Source organism: Bombina bombina, chromosome 3 (assembly GCF_027579735.1).
Source record: "Bombina bombina isolate aBomBom1 chromosome 3, aBomBom1.pri, whole genome shotgun sequence".
Classification (NCBI taxonomy): domain Eukaryota; kingdom Metazoa; phylum Chordata; class Amphibia; order Anura; family Bombinatoridae; genus Bombina; species Bombina bombina.
In genome coordinates, this window is record NC_069501.1 from 701568003 (window position 1) to 701587234 (window position 19232).

General features: G+C 41.1%; 1 protein-coding gene across 2 annotated transcripts in view; it reads left to right on the top strand.

The window, feature by feature from the left end:
* Nucleotides 1-19232, top strand: part of UBE2G1 (ubiquitin conjugating enzyme E2 G1) — a 218928-nt gene that overhangs the window by 178092 nt on the left and 21604 nt on the right. For both annotated transcript variants that reach the window (XM_053707499.1, XM_053707498.1), the window contains exon 4: nt 3906-4084. In XM_053707499.1, coding sequence (XP_053563474.1) covers nt 3906-4084 — 179 coding nt within the window. The remainder of the gene's footprint in view (nt 1-3905; nt 4085-19232) is intronic.

Below are 19232 nucleotides of genomic sequence, written 5' to 3' on the forward strand. Positions count from 1 at the left end.
TGTTGTTTTTTTTCTAGTTGTGGGAATTCCTTAAATAGATTTTATGGTATGAAAGAACAACTATGAGGTTCTGAGACATGGTGTGTTTAATTTTCTTTACCTCATCATGCACAACCCCTCTCCCAGACATAGATATATACACTTACTGGCCACTTTATTAGGTACACCTTGCTAGTACCGGGTTGGACCCCCTTTTGCCTTCAAAACTGTCTTAATTTTTCGTGGCATAGATTTAACAAGGTGTTGGAAACATTCCTCAGACATTTTGGTCTATATTGACATGATAGCATCAAGCAGTTGCTGCAGATTTGTCGCCTGCACATCCATGATGCGAATCTCCCGTTCCACCACATCCCAAAGGTGCTCTATTGGCTTGAGATCTGGTGACTGTGGAGGCCATTGGAGTACAGTGAACTGATTGTCATGTTCAAGAAACCAGTTTGAGATGATTTGAGCTTTGTGACATGGCGCATTATCCTGCTGGAAGTACCCATCAGAAGATGGGTACACTGTAGTCATAAAGGGATGGACATGGTCAGCAACAATATTCAGGAGGCTGTGCCGTTTAAACAATGCTCAGTTGGTACTGAGGGGCTCAAAGTGTGCCAAAAAATTTCCCCCACACCATTACACCACCAGCCTGAGCCGTTGATACAAGGCAGGATGGATCTATGCTTTCATGTTGTTTACGCCAAATTCTGGCCCTACCATCTGAATGTAGCAGCTGAAATCGAGACTCCTCAGACCAGGCAACGTTTTTCCAAACTTCTATTGTCCAATTTTGGTGCGCCTGTGCAAATTGTAGCCTCAGTTTCCTGTTCTTAGCTGCCAGGAGTGGCACCAAGTCTTGTCTTCTGCTACTGTAGCCCATCTGCTTCAAGGTTCGATGTGTTGTGTGTTAAGAGATTGGTATTCTGCATACCTTGGTTGTAACGAGTGGTTATTTGAGTTACTGTTGCCTTTCTATCATCTCAAACCAGTCTTCCTATTCTCCTCTGACATCAACAAGGAATTTTCTTCCACACAACTGCCGCTCACTGGATATTTTCTTTTTTTCGGACCATTCTCTGTAGTCCCTAGAGATGGTTGTGCGTGAAAATCCCAGTAGATCAGCAGTTTTATTAATACTCAGACCAGCCTGTCTGGCACCAAAAACCATGTTTTAAAGTCACTTAAATTCCCTTTCTTCCCAATTTTTATGCTCGGTTTGAACATGAGCAAGTAGTCTTCACCACATCTAGATGCCTAAATGCATTGAGTTGTTGCTAGGTGATTGGCTGATTGTGTTAGCAAGCAATTGAACAGGTGTAACTAATAAAGTGGCCATTGCGTGTATATGTGTATGTATGCTCTATAGTTAAGGGGGGGGGGTGACAAAATCCCAATTTTGTTCCTTGCTGCAAGTAGTATAAATGCTTAAAGAAAATGAGGCATATTTCCTTAATTGTTTATTTGTATAGCATTGTCAAAGTCTGTACTGTCATGCAAATGAGTAGGGGTACACAATGACACATTCATGATGATACATATATAAAGTTAACTAATATTACATCCAATTATATAGAGTATGGTATGTTAGCCAATGGAATAGTGGAAAGCATAAATTATTTTGCCAAGATAGTGTTCACACAAAACCAAGTAAATCACCATCTGCTGTCTCTTCTGGTCTGCAGTCAACATTTTGGCGGAACCAATTGTCCTAATAATTTTTGCATGTCCAAAACCTCCAGTAACATTTTAACTGTACTGTGCCATACCACACCTCTGTGGACTCTTGTATGTCATTGTGTCTCAACTCCAGTCCTCAAGCACCCTTAACAGGCCAGATCTTCATAACTAGAGTACAGGTGAAATACTGATCAGTAACCATGGTTACTAACCTGCTGTCACCCATCAGCTTATTAATTCATGTGTGCTCTAGTTAAGATTTTATGAAAATCTGGCCTTTTAGCGGTACTTGAGGACTGAAGTAGAGAAACACTGTTTTATGTAATTTTTCTCCATGGTTTCCTCTGTGGCAGTTCTTTGGGCAACCAGTGAGAGGAGCATCCATCTTCACATGATTACCTTCCTATCTTAAACCCCTAACACAACTTTAACAGTTGGGCAATATGAAGCAGAGTTTGCTAATATGCTTATGGATTTCTGTTGGAGTTAACAACTTTTTTCCATCAAGTATTTGTTGCGCAATATTGATAAACTTGTAGTAAATGGTGAAAGGTCAAGAGTCAACATAAAATGTCCTCTAAATAAGAAAAGGTTAAAGGGATATGAAAACCAAAATTTTTCTTTCATGGTTCAGAATGAACATGCGATTTTAAAGAACATTCTAATTAACGTATATTATCAATTTGTCTTCGTTCTCTTGGCATCTTTTGTTAAAAAAGCAGGGAAGTATGCTTAGGAGCCGGCCCAGTTCTGCAGCAGTTTTGCAAGATTGTTCTCCATTTGCAAAAGTACTGGATGGCAGCACTAGTTCCTGCCATGCAGTGCTTCATATGCCTACCAAGGTATCTCTTCAACACAGCATATCATGGGAACTAAGCAAATTTTACAATAGAAGTAAATTGGAAACTTTTTAAAAATGTTATTCTCTGTCTGAATTTAGAAAAGAAAAATGTGAGGTTTCCTATTCCTTTAACACTCACAGCAAGACCTGAACTTCCCAAGTAAACGTTTAAGTAGGAGAGTATCAATGGGGGAAAAGCATTAAAAAAAACTTGAAAAGGGAAAATTGCAGTTGCAAAAAGGTATTTACAAACCTAAATTAAGATTGGTCTGACATAATACAGAGCATGGAAATCAAAAGTATGTAGTATGACTGACCAAAGATATTTGTAAGAAAAAGGAGATTTACTAAAGAACTGTTAAAGGGACATTAAACACTTTGAGTTTGTAAAATTAAAATGATAAATCGTATTTATAAAAAAAACCTCCAATATTCTTTCATTATTTATTTTGTCCCCTTTTCCTGTAATTCCATTCTGAAATTGTGAGCTTTTCAGTTCCTTTTTAGAAATGGAAGTGCAGAACATTGTTATATTCCACACAGCCATTGGCTGCACACTCTAGTGACCTATTTATAACTGTCCCTATTTGGCCACAGCAGAGAAGGTAACCTAAGTTACAACATGGCAGCTCCCATTGTTTTATAGACACTAAAACTTTAGACTTACTTTGTCAATATTTAAACAGTTAATGCAACTTTCAAAAATACATCTACATGTTATTCTCAGACTGTTTTCTTTTTATGCATCATTGCATCTAGCATATATTTAGTATTTAATGTCCCTTTAAGCAGTAAATATACTGTATATTTTGTATAAATATTGTATCAAATGATTCCATTAAAGCAGTGGTCTCAAAGTACAGGCCCTGGGACCAAATGCGGCCCTCAAGATAATGTAATCTGGCCCTCTCTTGCTTATTAGGTAAATTATTCATTTGTCCCCATCAATTTTTTTAAGGGTTCTAAGAGGTGTAACAAGCTGATGTTCTAAATAGACAAACACAAGATAAATATAAAGACACGCATTGTATTGTCCAGTGTAGACTCCAATTATGCACTGCTTGGTCACTTTTTATTCAGTTCCAGAATGATCACTTCACTTGGCTCTCAGAAGATAAACATACTCTGTGTAAGTCTATTGTGGACTACAGCTCCTGTCATGCTCTACTACATGGGTAAATGTCACTACCAGTTCCTAGTATATCCAGTTCCAATTTAGCACTCGCTCTGTTCAAGTGGCCCACATGGGGGAAGGACACTTGGCTAGTGGCCCCTAAGATACAATGAGTTTGATACCACTGCACTAAAGTATGTGTTTTGAAAGGATTACTTATGAATTTAAGATACTATTTAACTGGCGATTTGTCTGTGCTTACCAATTGTTTTATCTTTTCAGTTGATAAAAATGGTGATGTATGTATTTCCATTCTCCATGAGCCTGGTGAAGATAAATATGGCTATGAAAAACCAGAGGAACGCTGGCTTCCTATTCACACAGTGGAAACCATAATGATTAGTGTAATTTCTATGCTAGCTGACCCCAATGGGGACTCTCCAGCCAATGTGGATGCTGCGGTATGTTCCAATCTCATTTTATTTTTGCTCATGCTGTTGCTAAGAGTACTGAATAAGGACTTAATTAGCAATTTATTTAGTAAGTTTTTTAATTTCTATAAGAGAGAGGGGGAATACAGAACATACTCTTTTCTCCAACATAGGTGTGTCCGGTCCACGGCGTCATCCTTACTTGTGGGATATTCTCTTCCCCAACAGGAAATGGCAAAGAGCCCAGCAAAGCTGGTCACATGATCCCTCCTAGGCTCCGCCTACCCCAGTCATTCTCTTTGCCGTTGCACAGGCAACATCTCCACGGAGATGGCTAAGAGTTTTTTGGTGTTTAAATGTAGTTTTATTCTTCAATCAAGAGTTTGTTATTTTAAAATAGTGCTGGTATGTACTATTTACTCTGAAACAGAAAAGAGATGAAGATTTCTGTTTGTAAGAGGAAAATGATTTTAGCAACCGTTACTAAAATCGATGGCTGTTTCCACACAGGACTGTTGAGATGAATTAACTTCAGTTGGGGGAAACAGTGGGCAGACTTTTGCTGCTTGAGGTATGACACATTTCTAACAAGACTTGGTAATGCTGGAAGCTGTCATTTTCCCTATGGGAACCGGTAAGCCATTTTCTTAGTTTAGTATAAGAATAAAGGGCTTCACAAGGGCTTTAAAGACTGGTAGACATTTTTCTGGGCTAAAACGATTACTTTATAAGTATATTTAGTGGATTATAACTATAAATAGTTCTTTTAATCTTGGGGATGTATAAAAAAAACGGCAGGCACTGTATTGGACACCTTTTTCACTGGGGGCCTTTTCTAGTCATAGGCAGAGCCTCATTTTCGCGCCACTAATGCGCAGTTGTTTTTGGAAAGCAAGGCATGCAGATGCATGTGTGAGGAGCTAAGAACCACTGAAAAAGCTTATTGAAGGCGTCATTTGGTATCGTATTCCCCTCTGGGCTTGGTTGGGTCTCAGCAAAGCAGATACCAGGGACTGTATAGGGGTTAAATGTAAAAACGGCTCCGGTTCCGTTATTTTAAGAGTTAAAGCTTTCAAATTTGGTGTGCAATACTTTTAAGGCTTTAAGACACTGTGGTGAAATTTTGGTGAATTTTGAACAATTCCTTCATACTTTTTCACATATTCAGTAATAAAGTGTGTTCAGTTTAAAATTTAAAGTGACAGTAACGGTTTTATTTTAAAACGTTTTTTGTGCTTTGTTATCAAGTTTATGCCTGTTAACATGTCTGAACCATCATATAGACGATGTTCTGTATGTTTGGAAGCCAAGGTTCCTCCCCATTTAAATATATGTGATGAATGTGACATAGTGTCCAAACAAAGTAGGGACAATGATGCCACTGATAATGATGTTGCCCAAAATGATTCCTCAAGCGAGGGGAGTAAGCATGGTACTGCATCTTCCCCTTCTGTGTCTACACCAGTCTTGCCCACACAAGAGGCCCCTAGTACATCTAGTGCGCCAATCCTTCTTACTATGCAACAATTAACGGCTGTAATGGATAATTCTATTAAAAACATTTTGTCCAAAATGCCCACTTATCAGAGAAAGCGCGATTGCTCTGTTTTAGATACTGAAGAGCATGAGGACGCTGATGATAATGGTTCTGACATACCCTCACACCAATCTGAAGGGGCCAGGAGGGAGGTTTTGTCTGAGGGAGAAATTTCAGATTCAGGAAAAATTTCTCAACAAGCTGAACCTGATGTTATTACTTTTAAATTTAAATTAGAACATCTCCGCGCTCTGCTTAAGGAGGTGTTATCTACTCTGGATGATTGTGACAATTTGGTCATTCCAGAGAAGTTATGTAAGATGGACAAGTTCCTAGAGGTCCCGGTGCCCCCCGATGCTTTTCCTATACCCAAGCGGGTGGCGGACATTGTAAATAAGGAATGGGAAAGGCCCGGCATACCTTTTGTTCCTCCCCCTATATTTAAAAAATTATTTCCTATGGTCGACCCCAGAAAGGACTTATGGCAGACAGTCCCCAAGGTCGAGGGGGCGGTTTCTACTCTAAACAAACGCACTACTATCCCTATAGAAGATAGTTGTGCTTTCAAAGATCCTATGGATAAAAAATTAGAGGGTTTGCTTAAAAAGATGATTGTTCAGCAAGGTTACCTTCTACAACCAATTTCATGCATTGTTCCTGTCACTACAGCAGCGTGTTTCTGGTTCGAAGAACTAGAAAAGTCGCTCAATAAAGACTCTTCGTATGAGGAGGTTATGGACAGAGTTCAAGCACTTAAATTGGCTAACTCTTTTATCTTAGACGCCACTTTGCAATTAGCTAAATTAGCGGCGAAAAATTCAGGTTTTGCTATTGTGGCGCGCAGAGCGCTTTGGCTAAAGTCTTGGTCAGCGGATGTGTCCTCCAAGAACAAATTGCTTAACATCCCTTTCAAAGGTAAAACGCTGTTTGGCCCTGACTTGAAAGAGATTATTTCAGACATCACTGGGGGAAAGGGCCACGCCCTTCCCCAGGATAGGTCTTTTAAGGCTAAAAATAAGCCAAATTTTTGTCCCTTTCGCAGAAACGGACCAGCCTCAAATTATACACCCTCTAAGCAAGAGGGTAATAGTTGTCAAACCAAACCAGCCTGGAGACCGATGCAAGGCTGGAACAAGGGTAAGCAGGCCAAGAAACCTGCCACTGCTACTAAAACAGCATGAAGTGTTGGCCCCCGATCCGGGACCGGATCTGGTGGGGGGCAGACTCTCTCTCTTTGCTCAGGCTTGGGCAAGAGATGTTCAGGATCCTTGGGCGCTAGAAATAGTTTCTCAAGGTTATCTCCTGGAATTAAAGGAACTACCCCCAAGGGGGAGGTTCCACAGGTCTCAATTGTCTTCAAACCAAATAAAAAGACAGGCATTCTTACATTGTGTAGAAGACCTGTTAAGAATGGGAGTGATTCATCCTGTTCCATTAGGAGAACAAGGGATGGGGTTTTACTCCAATCTGTTCATAGTTCCCAAAAAAGAAGGAACATTCAGACCAAATTTAGATCTCAAGATTCTAAACAAATTTCTCAGGGTTCCATCGTTCAAAATGGAAACCATTCGAACAATTCTTCCTACCATCCAGGAAGGTCAATTCATGACCACGGTGGATTTAAAGGATGCGTATCTACATATTCCTATCCACAAGGAACATCATCGGTTCCTAAGGTTCGCCTTTCTGGACAAGCATTACCAGTTTGTGGCACTTCCATTCGGATTAGCCACTGCTCCAAGGATTTTCACAAAGGTACTAGGGTCCCTTCTAGCGGTGCTAAGACCAAGGGGCATTGCAGTAGTACCTTACTTGGACGACATACTGATTCAAGCGTCGTCTCTGTCAAAAGCAAAGGCTCATACGGACATTGTCCTAGCCTTTCTCAGATCTCACGGGTGGAAAGTGAACATAGAAAAAAGTTCTCTGTCCCCGTCAACAAGAGTTCCCTTCTTGGGAACAATAATAGACTCCTTAGAAATGAAGATTTTTCTGACAGAGGCCAGAAAATCAAAACTTCTAAGCTCTTGTCAAGTACTTCATTCTGTTCTTCTTCCTTCCATAGCGCAGTGCATGGAAGTAATAGGTTTGATGGTTGCGGCAATGGACATAGTTCCTTTTGCACGAATTCATCTAAGACCATTACAACTGTGCATGCTCAGACAGTGGAATGGGGATTATACAGACTTGTCTCCGATGATCCAAGTAGATCAAAGAACCAGAGATTCACTCCGTTGGTGGCTGGACCTGGACAACCTGTCACAGGGAATGAGCTTCCGCAGACCAGAGTGGGTCATTGTCACGACCGACGCCAGTCTGGTGGGCTGGGGCGCGGTCTGGGAACCCCTGAAAGCTCAGGGTCTATGGTCTCGGGAAGAATCTCTTCTCCCGATAAACATTCTGGAACTGCGAGCGATATTCAATGCTCTCAAAGCTTGGCCTCAACTAGCAAAGGCCAAATTCATAAGGTTTCAATCAGACAACATGACGACTGTTGCATATATCAACCATCAGGGGGGAACAAGGAGTTCCCTGGCGATGGAGGAAGTGACCAAGATAATTCAATGGGCGGAGGATCACTCCTGCCACTTGTCTGCAATCCACATCCCAGGAGTGGAAAATTGGGAAGCGGATTTTCTGAGTCGTCAGACTTTCCATCCGGGGGAGTGGGAACTCCATCCGGAGATCTTTGCCCAAATAACTCAATTATGGGGCATTCCAGACATGGACCTGATGGCGTCTCGTCAGAACTTCAAGGTTCCTTGCTACGGGTCCAGATCCAGGGATCCCAGGGCGACTCTAGTAGATGCACTGATAGCGCCTTGGACCTTCAACCTAGCTTATGTATTCCCACCGTTCCCTCTCATTCCCAGGCTGGTAGCCAGGATCAATCAGGAGAGGGCTTCGGTGATCTTGATAGCTCCTACGTGGCCACGCAGAACTTGGTATGCAGACCTGGTGAATATGTCATCGACTCCACCATGGAAGCTACCTTTGAGACAGGACCTTCTTGTTCAAGGTCCATTCGAACATCCGAATCTGGCTTCACTCCAACTGACTGCTTGGAGATTGAACGCTTGATTTTATCAAAGCGTGGGTTTTCAGATTCTGTCATTGATACTCTTGTTCAGGCTAGAAAGCCTGTAACTAGGAAAATTTACCATAAAATATGGAAAAAATATATTTGTTGGTGTGAATCTAAAGGATTCCCATGGAACAAGATAAAAATTCCTAAGATTCTATCCTTTCTACAGGAGGGTTTGGAGAAAGGATTATCTGCAAGTTCTTTGAAGGGACAGATTTCTGCTTTATCTGTTTTACTTCATAAAAAACTGGCGGCTGTGCCAGATGTTCAAGCTTTTGTTCAGGCTCTGGTTAGAATCAAGCCTGTTTACAAACCTTTGACTCCTCCTTGGAGTCTCAATTTAGTTCTTTCAGTTCTACAAGGGGTTCCGTTTGAACCCTTACATTCCGTAGATATTAAGTTACTATCTTGGAAAGTTTTGTTTTTGGTTGCAATTTCTTCTGCTAGAAGAGTTTCAGAGTTATCTGCTCTGCAATGTTCTCCTCCTTATCTGGTGTTCCATGCAGATAAGGTGGTTTTGCGTACTAAACCTGGTTTTCTTCCGAAAGTTGTTTCTAACAAAAACATTAACCAGGAGATAGTTGTGCCTTCTTTGTGTCCGAATCCAGTTTCAAGGAAGGAACGTTTGTTACACAATTTGGATGTAGTTCGTGCTCTAAAATTCTATTTAGAGGCTACAAAGGATTTCAGACAAACATCTTCTTTGTTTGTTGTTTATTCTGGTAAAAGGAGAGGTCAAAAAGCAACTTCTACCTCTCTCTCTTTTTGGCTTAAAAGCATCCTCCGATTGGCTTATGAGACTGCTGGACGGCAGCCTCCTGAAAGAATCACAGCTCACTCCACTAGGGCTGTGGCTTCCACATGGGCCTTCAAGAACGAGGCTTCTGTTGATCAGATATGTAGGGCAGCGACTTGGTCTTCACTGCACACTTTTACCAAATTTTACAAATTTGATACTTTTGCTTCTTCGGAGGCTATTTTTGGGAGAAAGGTTTTGCAAGCCGTGGTGCCTTCCATCTAGGTGACCTGATTTGCTCCCTCCCATCATCCGTGTCCTAAAGCTTTGGTATTGGTTCCCACAAGTAAGGATGACGCCGTGGACCGGACACACCTATGTTGGAGAAAACAGAATTTATGCTTACCTGATAAATTACTTTCTCCAACGGTGTGTCCGGTCCACGGCCCGCCCTGGTTTTTTTAATCAGGTCTGATGAATTATTTTCTCTAACTACAGTCACCACGGTATCATATGATTTCTCCTATGCATATTCCTCCTTTACGTCGGTCGAATGACTGGGGTAGGCGGAGCCTAGGAGGGATCATGTGACCAGCTTTGCTGGGCTCTTTGCCATTTCCTGTTGGGGAAGAGAATATCCCACAAGTAAGGATGACGCCGTGGACTGGACACACCGTTGGAGAAAGTAATTTATCAGGTAAGCATAAATTCTGTTTTTTGCAATTCCCTTGGCATGTACTCTCTCTCATTCATTATGCTTGTATTGGCTGCAAACATTTGAGTAATTCATGGGAGCATGTATTTGAAGGACATTGGAAAACTCTGAAAGAAGAGGTTAGACGAATATGCCATTTTAACTTAAACCCTGTTACTTTCAGAATTTACCTTAGAATATTGAGAGTTTTATCCTTTTTAACGCATTGAGTATTGGGGAGAATACAATTTTAAACAACTTTCCAGTTTACTTATGTTACCAAGAGAATAAAGTAAATTTTAATATCCTTTGTTAAAGAAGCAGCATTTCACTACTGGAGCTATCTTAACACATCAGGTGAGCCAATGGTGAAGCGCATATGTGCTACCACCAATTCGTAGCCTGCTAAATTGCTCTATCTGAATCATGAAAGTTTAATTTTGAGTTCCCGTTCCCTTTTAGCACACACACTTTGCATACTTCATGTTGTTTGGATTAGATGCACCAGAACTATTCATATGAGATGTAAACAAATAGTTTCTCTTCATCTGTATAAAAAGTTTAAAAAAGACATTCTGTTTTGTTTCTAGGCAATAACCAGTCTGTTTTTTAAAAACAAATTGACTTTTTAAACAAATAATTGCAGTAAACATATTAAATTCCATTTGCCAATCTGGGCTTTAGTCCTCTGGCAACCAGACTATCCACTTTCATAAAGTTAATTTCTCCAACATTGGTGTGTCCGGTCCACGGCATCATCCTTACTGGGATATTCTCTTCCCCAACAGGAAATGACAAAGAGTCCCAGCAAAGCTGGCCATATAGTCCCTCCTAGGCTCCACCCACCCCAGTCATTCTCTTTGCCGTTGCACAGGCAACATCTCCACGGAGATGGTTAAGAGTTTTTTGGTGTTTAAATGTAGTTTTTATTCTTCTATCAAGTGTTTGTTATTTTAAAATAGTGCTGGTATGTACTATTTACTCTGAAACAGAAAAGAGATGAAGATTTCTGTTTGTGAGAGGAAGATGATTTTAGCAGACAGTAACTAAAATCGATTGCTGTTTCCACATAGGACTGTTGAGATGAAGTAACTTCAGTTGGGGGAAGCAGTTAGCAGACTTTTCTGCTTAAGGTATGACTAGCCATATTTCTAACAAGACGATGTAATGCTGGAAGGCTGTCATTTCCCCTCATGGGGACCGGTAAGCCATTTTCTTAGTCAAACAAACAGAATAAAGGGCTTATTATGGGCTAAAAAAGCTGGTAGACATTTTTATGGGCTAAATCGATTGCTTTATTTGGGCTTTTTATTCATATTTATGCTGACAATTTGCATTTATAAACTTGGGGAACGTTTATTAAACGGCAGGCACTGTGTTAGACACCTTTTCCAGTCAGGGGGCCTTCCTAGTTATAGACTGAGCCTCATTTTCGCGCCATTACTGCGCAGTTGTTTTTTGAGAGCAGGGCATGCAGATGCATGTGTGAGGATCTAAAAATTGCTGGAAAAGCTTCTAGAAGGCGTCAATTGGTATCGTATTCCCCTCAGGTCTTGGTTGGGTCTCAGCAAAGACTATAGCTGGGACTGTATAGGGGTTAAATTTATAAACGGCTCCGGTTCCGTTATTTTAAGGGTTAAAGCTCTGAAATTTGGTGTGCAATACTATTAATGCTTTAAGACACTGTGGTGGTAATTTTTGAACAATTCCTTCATACTTTTTCACATATTTAGTAATAGTGTTTTCTGTTTAAAATTTAAAGAGACAGTAACGGTTTTGTTTTAAAACGTTTTTTTGTGCTTTGTTGACAAGTTTAAGCCTGTTTAACATGTCTGTACCTTCAGATAAGCTATGTTCTATATGTATGAAAGCCAATGTGTCTCCCCATTTAAATTTATGTGATAATTGTGCCATAGCGTCCAAACAAAGTAAGGACAGTACTGCCACAGATAATGAAATTGCCCAAGATGATTTCTCAGATGAGGGGAGTAAACATGATACTACATCATCTCCTACTGTGTCTACACCAGTTTTGCCCACGCAGGAGGCCCCTAGTACATCTAGTGCGCCAATGCTTATTACCATGCAACAATTAACGGCTGTAATGGATAACTCCATAGCAAATATTTTATCCAAAATGCCTACTTATCAGAGAAAGCGCGATTGCTCTGTTTTAAACACTGAAGAGCAGGAGGGCGCTGATGATAACTGTTCTGTCATACCCTCACACCAATCTGAAGGGGCGATGAGGGAGGTTTTGTCAGATGGAGAAATTTCAGATTCAGGAAAAATTTCTCAACAAGCTGAACCTGATGTTGTGACATTTAAATTTAAATTAGAATATCTCCGCGCACTGCTTAAGGAGGTGTTATCTACTCTGGATGATTGTGACAACTTGGTCATTCCAGAGAAATTATGCAAGATGGACAAGTTCCTAGAGGTTCCGGTGCACCCCGACGCTTTTCCTATACCCAAGCAGGTGGCGGACATAGTAAATAAGGAGTGGGAAAAGCCCGGCATACCCTTTGTTCCCCCCCCTATATTTAAGAAATTATTTCCTATGGTCGACCCCAGAAAGGACTTATGGCAGACAGTCCCTAAGGTCGAGGGGGCAGTTTCTACTCTAAACAAACGCACTACTATTCCTATCGAAGATAGTTGTGCTTTCAAAGATCCTATGGATAAAAAATTGGAAGGTTTGCTTAAAAAGATTTTTGTACAGCAAGGTTACCTTCTACAACCAATTTCGTGCATTGTTCCTGTCACTACAGCAGCGTGGTTCTGGTTCGAGGAACTAGAAAAGTCGCTCAGTAGAGAGACTTCATATGAAGAGGTTATGGACAGAGTTCACGCACTTAAATTGGCTAACTCTTTTATTTTAGATGCCGCTTTGCAATTAGCTAGATTAGCGGCGAAAAATTCAGGGTTTGCTATCGTGGCAGGCAGAGCGCTTTGGCTAAAGTCTTGGTCAGCGGATGTGTCATCCAAGACAAAATTGCTTAACATCCCTTTCAAAGGTAAAACTCTATTTGGACCAGAATTGAAAGAGATTATTTCAGACATCACTGGGGGAAAGGGCCACGCCCTTCCACAAGATAGGTCTTTCAAGGCTAAAAATAAGTCTAATTTTCGTTCCTTTCGCAATTTCAGGAACGGACCGGCCTCTAATTCTGCATCCTCTAAGCAAGAGGGTAATGCCTCACAACCCAAACCAGCCTGGAAACCGATGCAAGGCTGGTACAAGGGTAAGCAGGCCAAGAAGCCTACCGCTGCTAACAAAACAGCATGAAGGAGTAGCCCCGATCCGGGACCGGATCTAGTGGGGGGCAGACTCTCTCTCTTTGCTCAGGCTTGGGCAAGAGATGTTCAGGATCCCTGGGCGCTAGAAATAGTTTCTCAAGGTTATCTCCTGGAATTCAAGGAACTACCCCCAAGGGGAAGGTTCCACATGTCTCACTTATCCTCAAACCAAATAAAGAGACAGGCATTCTTACATTGTGTAGAAGACCTGTTAAAGATGGGAGTGATACACCCAGTTCCAATAAAGGAACAAGGAATGGGATTTTATTCCAATCTGTTCGTAGTTCCCAAAAAAGAGGGAACTTTCAGACCAATTTTGGATTTGAAGATCCTAAACAAATTTCTCAGGGTACCATCGTTCAAGATGGAAACCATTCGAACGATTCTACCCACTATCCAGGAAAGTCAATTTATGACTACCGTGGATCTAAAGGATGCGTACCTACATATTCCTATCCACAAAGAACATCATCAGTTCCTAAGGTTCGCTTTTCTGGACAAGCATTACCAGTTTGTGGCCCTCCCATTCGGGTTAGCCACTGCTCCAAGGATTTTCACAAAGGTGCTAGGGTCCCTTCTAGCGGTTCTAAGACCGAGGGGCATTGCAGTAGTACCTTACCTGGACGACATTCTAATACAAGCGTCGTCCCTGTCAAAAGCAAAGGCTCATACAGATATCGTTCTAGCCTTTCTCAGATCACACGGATGGAAGGTGAACATAGAAAAAAGTTCTCTGTCTCCGTCGACAAGAGTTCCCTTCTTGGGAACAATAATAGATTCCTTAGAAATGAGGATTTTTCTGACAGAGGTCAGAAAATCAAAACTTCTAAGCTCTTGTCAAGTGCATGGAAGTAGTAGGGTTGATGGTTGCAGCAATGGACATAGTTCCTTTTGCACAAATTCATCTAAGACCATTACAACTGTGCATGCTCAAACAGTGGAATGGGGACTATACAGACTTGTCTCCAATGATTCAAGTAGATCAGAAGACCAGAGATTCACTCCGTTGGTGGCTGACCCTGGACCATCTGTCCCAGGGAACGAGCTTCCGCAGACCAGAGTGGGTCATTGTCACGACCGACGCCAGTCTAGTGGGCTGGGGCGCGGTCTGGGAATCCCTAAAAGCTCAGGGTCTATGGTCTCGGGAAGAGTCTCTTCTCCCGATAAACATTCTGGAACTGAGAGCGATATTCAATGCTCTCAGGGCTTGGCCTCAGCTAGCAAAGGCCAGATTCATAAGATTCCAATCAGACAACATGACGACCGTTGCGTATATCAATCATCAGGGGGGAACAAGGAGTTCCCTGGCGATGAAAGAAGTGACCAAAATAATTCAATGGGCGGAGGATCACTCCTGCCACCTGTCTGCGATCCACATCCCAGGTGTGGAAAACTGGGAGGCGGATTTTCTGAGTCGTCAGACATTCCATCCGGGGGAGTGGGAACTCCATCCGGAGATCTTTGCCCAAATAACTCAATTATGGGGCATTCCAGACATGGATCTGATGGCGTCTCGTCAGAACTTCAAGGTTCCTTGCTACGGGTCCAGATCCAGGGATCCCAAGGCGACTCTAGTAGATGCACTAGTAGCACCTTGGACCTTCAACCTAGCTTATGTATTTCCACCGTTTCCTCTCATTCCCAGGCTGGTAGCCAGGATCAATCAGGAGAGGGCCTCAGTGATCTTGATAGCTCCTGCGTGGCCACGCAGGACTTGGTATGCAGACCTGGTGAATATGTCATCGGCTCCACCATGGAAGCTACCTTTGAGACAGGACCTTCTTGTTCAGGGTCCATTCGAACATCCAAATCTGGTCTCCCTCCAGCTGACGGCTTGGAGATTGAACGCTTGATTCTATCGAAGCGTGGGTTTTCAGATTCTGTGATAGATACTCTGGTTCAGGCCAGAAAACCGGTAACTAGAAAGATTTACCATAAAATATGGAAAAGATATATCTGTTGGTGTGAATCCAAAGGATTCCCATGGAATAAGATAAAAATTCCTAAGATTCTCTCCTTTCTACAAGAAGGTTTGGAGAAAGGATTATCTGCAAGTTCCCTAAAGGGACAGATCTCTGCTTTATCTGTCTTACTACTCAAAAGACTGGCAGCTGTGCCAAATGTTCAAGCATTTGTTCAGGCTCTGGTTAGGATCAAGCCTGTTTACAGACCTTTGACTCCTCCCTGGAGTCTAAATCTAGTTCTTTCAGTTCTTCAAGGGGTTCCGTTTGAACCTTTACATTCCATAGATATTAAGTTACTATCTTGGAAAGTTTTGTTTTTGGTTGCAATTTCTTCTGCTAGAAGAGTTTCAGAGTTATCTGCTCTGCAGTGTTCTCCGCCCTATCTGGTGTTCCATGCAGATAAGGTGGTTTTGCGTACTAAGCCTGGTTTTCTTCCTAAGGTTGTTTCTAACAAAAATATTAACCAGGAGATAGTTGTACCTTCTTTATGTCCGAATCCAGTTTCAAAGAAGGAACGTTTGTTACACAATTTGGACGTGGTCCGTGCTCTAAAATTCTATTTAGAGGCTACAAAAGATTTCAGACCAACATCATCCTTGTTTGTTGTTTGTTCTGGTAAAAGGAGAGGTCAAAAAGCGACTTCTACCTCTCTTTCCTTTTGGCTTAAAAGCATCATCCGATTGGCTTATGAGACTGCCGGACGGCAGCCTCCTGAAAGAATCACAGCTCACTCCACTAGGGCTGTGGCTTCCACATGGGCCTTCAAGAACGAGGCTTCTGTTGACCAGATATGTAAGGCAGCGACTTGGTCTTCACTGCACACTTTTGCCAAATTTTACAAATTTGATACTTTTGCTTCTTCGGAGGCTATTTTTGGGAGAAAGGTTTTGCAAGCTGTGGTGCCTTCCGTTTAGGTAACCTGATTTGCTCCCTCCCTTCATCCGTGTCCTAAAGCTTTGGTATTGGTTCCCACAAGTAAGGATGATGCCGTGGACCGGACACACCATTGTTGGAGAAAACAGAATTTATGCTTACCTGATAAATTACTTTCTCCAACGGTGTGTCTGGTCCACGGCCCGCCCTGGTTTTTTTAATCCAGTCTGATGAATTATTTTCTCTAACTACAGTCACCACGGTACCATATGGTTTCTCCTATATATATTTCCTCCTGTCTGTTGGTCAAATGACTGGGGTGGGCGGAGCCTAGGAGGGACTATATGGCCAGCTTTGCTGGGACTCTTTGCCATTTCCTGTTGGGGAAGAGAATATCCCACAAGTAAGGATGATGCCGTGGACCGGACACACCGTTGGAGAAAGTAATTTATCAGGTAAGCATAAATTCTGTTATAAATGCATTGCTTTGCAGCTATTATCCATTTAAAGACAATTAGGGGCAGACATATAGCAAAGTTAGCCTTGAGAAGTCATCCGGGTGCATTTCAAGTTATGAGAGAATTTGCTCAATTTTTAGCGTTAAATGAAAAGGGGTAAAAATAAATTATGAAATGATATTGCAAAGTTGTTATTATGCATAACTTAAAGGGACAGTCTACTCCAGCATTTTTATTGTTAAAAAAGATAGATAATCCCTTTATTACCCATTCCCCAGTTTTGCATAACCAACACTGTTCTATTAAAGGGACAGTCTAGTCCAAAACAAACTTTAGTTATTCAGATAGGGCATGTAATTTAAAACAATTTTCCAATTTACTTCTATCACCAATTTTGGTATTCTTAGTTGAAAGCTAAACCTAAGTGGTTCATATGCTAATTTCTAAACCCTTGAAGGCCACCTCTTATTTCATGGCATTTTGACAGTTTTTCACCACTAGATGGTGTTAGTTCATGTGTTTCATATAGATAACACTGCTCACGTACGTGGAGTTCCTAGGAGCCGGCACTGATAGGCTAAAATGCTTGTCTGTCAAAAGAACTGAAATAAGGGGGCAGTTTGTAGAGGCTTAGATACAAGGTAATCAGAGGTAAAAAGTGTATTAATATAACTGTTGGTTATGCAAAACTAGGGAATGGTTAATAAAGGGATTATCTATCTTTTTAAAATAATAAATATTCTGGTGTAGACTGTCCCTTTTAATAAACTTTCTATCTCTGTCATTACCTTGTATCTAAGCCTCTGCAGACTGTCCTGTTATTTCAGTTCTTTTGACAGACTAGCATTTTAGCCAATCAGTGCTGACTCATAAATAACTCCACTGGAGTGAGCACAATGTTGTCTTATATGGCACATGTGAACTAGCACTGTATAACTGTGAAAAACCTGTCAAAATGCACTGAGATAAGAGGTGGCTTTCAAGGACTTAGAAATTAGCTTACTAGCCTACCTAGGTTTAGTTTTCTATAAAGAATACCAATAAAACAAAATTTTATGATAAAAAGTAAATTAGAAAGTTGCTTAAAATTGCATGCCCTATCTGAATAATGAAAGTGTAATTTTGACTAGACTGTCCCTTTAACCTTTTTATATAAAAATCCTAAAGGTGTGAAATAGAGGTACAACCCATAACATCTTAGTAACCTGGATTTAAAGAAGTAGATTTAAAAAAAAAAAGGCTGAGTTATTTATTTTCTACTATAAGAGCACAATCGGTTCTGAAAATGTTGTGGTGGTAAGGTTGCCACCTCAGCCATGTTTTCCTGGACATTTATGAGTTACACATGCTGCAGGGTGTTCATAGGGGAACATGAATTGGACAGCACACAAACAGTGATCCTGGACAGCACTATTCATGCTCCTCCCTACATACCCTGTAGCATATGTAACTCATAAGTGTCCAGGAAAATATAGCTGAGGTGACCACCCTAGATGTTGGTTTTTGTTTGTTTTGAAGTACCACAGGAGGTCCCTAATCTCTGTACTATTTTTAACACACTAAAAATGATCAAGCAATCCTATTCTTATAGAACGTATACATCTGTATCACACTGGATTCATTAAGGGGAGTACCTCATCAATACATTTACAAACATTATTTATTGGTTATCACCATTTGCATGAATCAAAACAAAGTATTAATTTCTACAAAAGATTTAGTAATAATTTCAATGGATGCAGAAAAGGCATTTGACCTCGTCATGTGGGGTCACTTTTTTTTTCTCTCTTAATAAATTTAGTTTTTTCAGGAAATGCTAATTTGATAAAGGCAATTTCTCTTGTTAAGTGTATCCAGTCCACGGATCATCCATTACTTGTGGGATATTCTCCTTCCCAACAGGAAGTTGCAAGAGGATCACCCACAGCAGAGCTGCTATATAGCTCCTCCCCTCACTGCCATATCCAGTCATTCTCTTGCAACTCTCAACAAAGATGGACGTAGTAAGAGGAGAGTGGTGTATTATAGTTAGTTTTTTAACTTCAATTAAAAGTTTGTTATTTTTAAATGGTACCGGAGTGTACCGTTTCATCTCAGGTAGCATTAGAAGAAGAATCTGCCTGTGATTTCTATGATCTTAGCAGAAGTAACTAAGATCCACTGCCGTTCTCACATATTCTGAGGAGTGAGGTAACTTCAGAGGGGGAATGGCGTGCAGGTTTTCCTGCAATAAGGTATGTGCAGTTAACATATTTCTAGGGATGGAATTTGCTAGAAAAATGCTGCTGATACCGGATTAATGTAAGTTAAGCCTTAAATGCAGTGATAGCGACTGGTATCAGGCTTATTAACAGAGATACATACTCTTATAAAAGTGTAATATAAAACGTTTGCTGGCATGTTAATCGTTTTTATATATGTTTGGTGACAAAACTTATTGGGGCCTAGTTTTTTTCCACATGGCTGGCTTGATTTTTGCTTAGAAACAGTTTCCTGAGGCTTTCCACTGTTGTAATATGAGTGGGAGGGGC